General features: G+C 48.0%; 1 protein-coding gene across 1 annotated transcript in view; it reads left to right on the top strand.

Annotated features, from left to right (window-relative positions):
- Nucleotides 1–287: 287 nt before the first annotated feature.
- LOC107120164 (cytochrome P450 2J2-like) overlaps nt 288–1,814 on the top strand; it is a gene marked incomplete at its 5' end in the record, with an annotated part of 32,896 nt that continues 31,369 nt past the window's right edge. The window contains one exon of the mRNA XM_015422811.1: nt 288–437. Within this exon, the coding sequence (XP_015278297.1) occupies nt 288–437 (150 nt within the window). The remainder of the gene's footprint in view (nt 438–1,814) is intronic.

A 1,814-nucleotide genomic window follows, 5' to 3' on the forward strand; every position in this document is an offset into this window, starting at 1 on the left:
AGCTTAGAGGGAACATTGGTCTCCAGGCCTCACATGGAGATTAACCCAAAGGACATCCCCCCCCTTTTCAGTCACGGGATTTGGGGTGGGGATCTCCCTCTCCTGTCATAAGGAGCACTAGTGAGTTTCCATGCTCCGTTCTGGTATTTGGTACAAGCTGGTCACATTCGTCACCACAATCTAACTTCTGATCAGGTGCTGCCTGATCAAAATTGCTTTGAGGACCAGATCCAACTGTGGGCCTCCCCGTACCCCAACATCATACATCTGCCTCTCGTTTGCTGCAGGTATTATGTTTTCCAACGGTGAAACCTGGTGGCAGCAAAGACATTTCGGGCGAGCGATTCTACAGAAGCTGGTGATCGAGCAGAAAGATCTGGAGCATCAGATAGGAGAGGAAGGCCGGCAGCTGGTGGAGGCCTTTGCAAATGAAAAAGGTATGTCAGAGTTTTAAGAGTTGTGTGCCAAGTGTTGTGCAGCAGCCTGTTGCTACTCTGCTGGGTGTTACTAGCCTCCAGATGGTAGAAACACCAATCAAGAACTGTGTAAATGAACACACCAACTGAACACCAACATCTCCTCTATAATGAAATAATGCACAAAAATAACCAGGACTATTTTGGTGCAGGAACGCACAGGAACGGATAATAACAACATGTATTTGTAACAATTTGTTACGAATACATGTTGTTATTTTTTTTGTGCATTCTTTCATTATAGAGGAGAAGTTGGTGTTCAATTGGTGTTTTTGATTGGTGTTTCTGCTTTACTGTGTATTTCTGCTTTGTAATTTTGCAGCCTTCAGGTGGTGGCTAGACATCTCCCGGGATTACAACTGAGCTCATGAACACATGAACCTATGAAGCTGCCTTATACGGAATCAGACCCTTGGCCCATCAAAGTCAGTATCGTCTACTCAGACTGGCAGCTGCTCTCCAGGGTCTCAGGCTGAGGTCTTTCACATCAGGCCTGTTATGCTAATGAGTTCCTGCTGGGCTTTTTCTACAAAAAAAGCCCTGAAAATAACAACATGTATTCATAACAACATGTATTCGTAACAATGCGTTGTTGTTTTTTTTGTGCATTCTTTCATTATAGAGGTGTCGGGAATTGACCCTGGCACCTTCTCCATGCCAAGCAGATGCTCTGCCACTGAGCCACAGCCCCTCTCCATGTCCCTCCAGGGTCTCAGGCTGAGGTCTTTCACATCAGCTATGGCCAGATCCTTTTAACTGGAGATGTCGGGGATTGAACCTGGGACCTTCTCCATGCCAAGCAGATGCTCTGCCACTGAGCCACAGCCCCTCTCCATGTCCCTCCAGGGTCTCAGGCTGAGGTCTTTCACATCCGCAGAGATCAGTTCCCCTGGAGAAAATGGCTGCTTTGGATGGTGGACTCTATGGCATTGTACCTAGGGTTGCCAGTCCCCAGGTGGTGGCTGGAGATCTCCCACTATTACCATTGATCTCCAGATTACAGAGATCAGTGTCCCTGAAGGAAATGGCTGCTCTGGAAGGTGGTGTGATACCCACTGAAGTCCCTCCCTTCCTCCAACCCCGCCCTCCCCAGCGACCCCACCCCCCAAATCTCCAGGGATTTCCCAACCCAGAGTTGACAAACCTAGGCATTACTCAAAGGCAACCGGAGTTAGTTTTCCTGGTGCTACTCCTAAGATCTCTATGGCTTCATTTGAGCCCATGATGGGAACTGAAAAATATCCTTGGTTTGCAGGGCAGCTCCAACCTACACCAGAAGAAGAAGAGATTGGATTTATACCCCACCCTTCACAGAGTCTCAGAGTGGCTTACAAGCTC

This window comes from Gekko japonicus, unplaced genomic scaffold (assembly GCF_001447785.1).
Source record: "Gekko japonicus isolate JY-2015 unplaced genomic scaffold, Gekko_japonicus_V1.1 scaffold4055, whole genome shotgun sequence".
NCBI classification, from domain to species: domain Eukaryota; kingdom Metazoa; phylum Chordata; class Lepidosauria; order Squamata; family Gekkonidae; genus Gekko; species Gekko japonicus.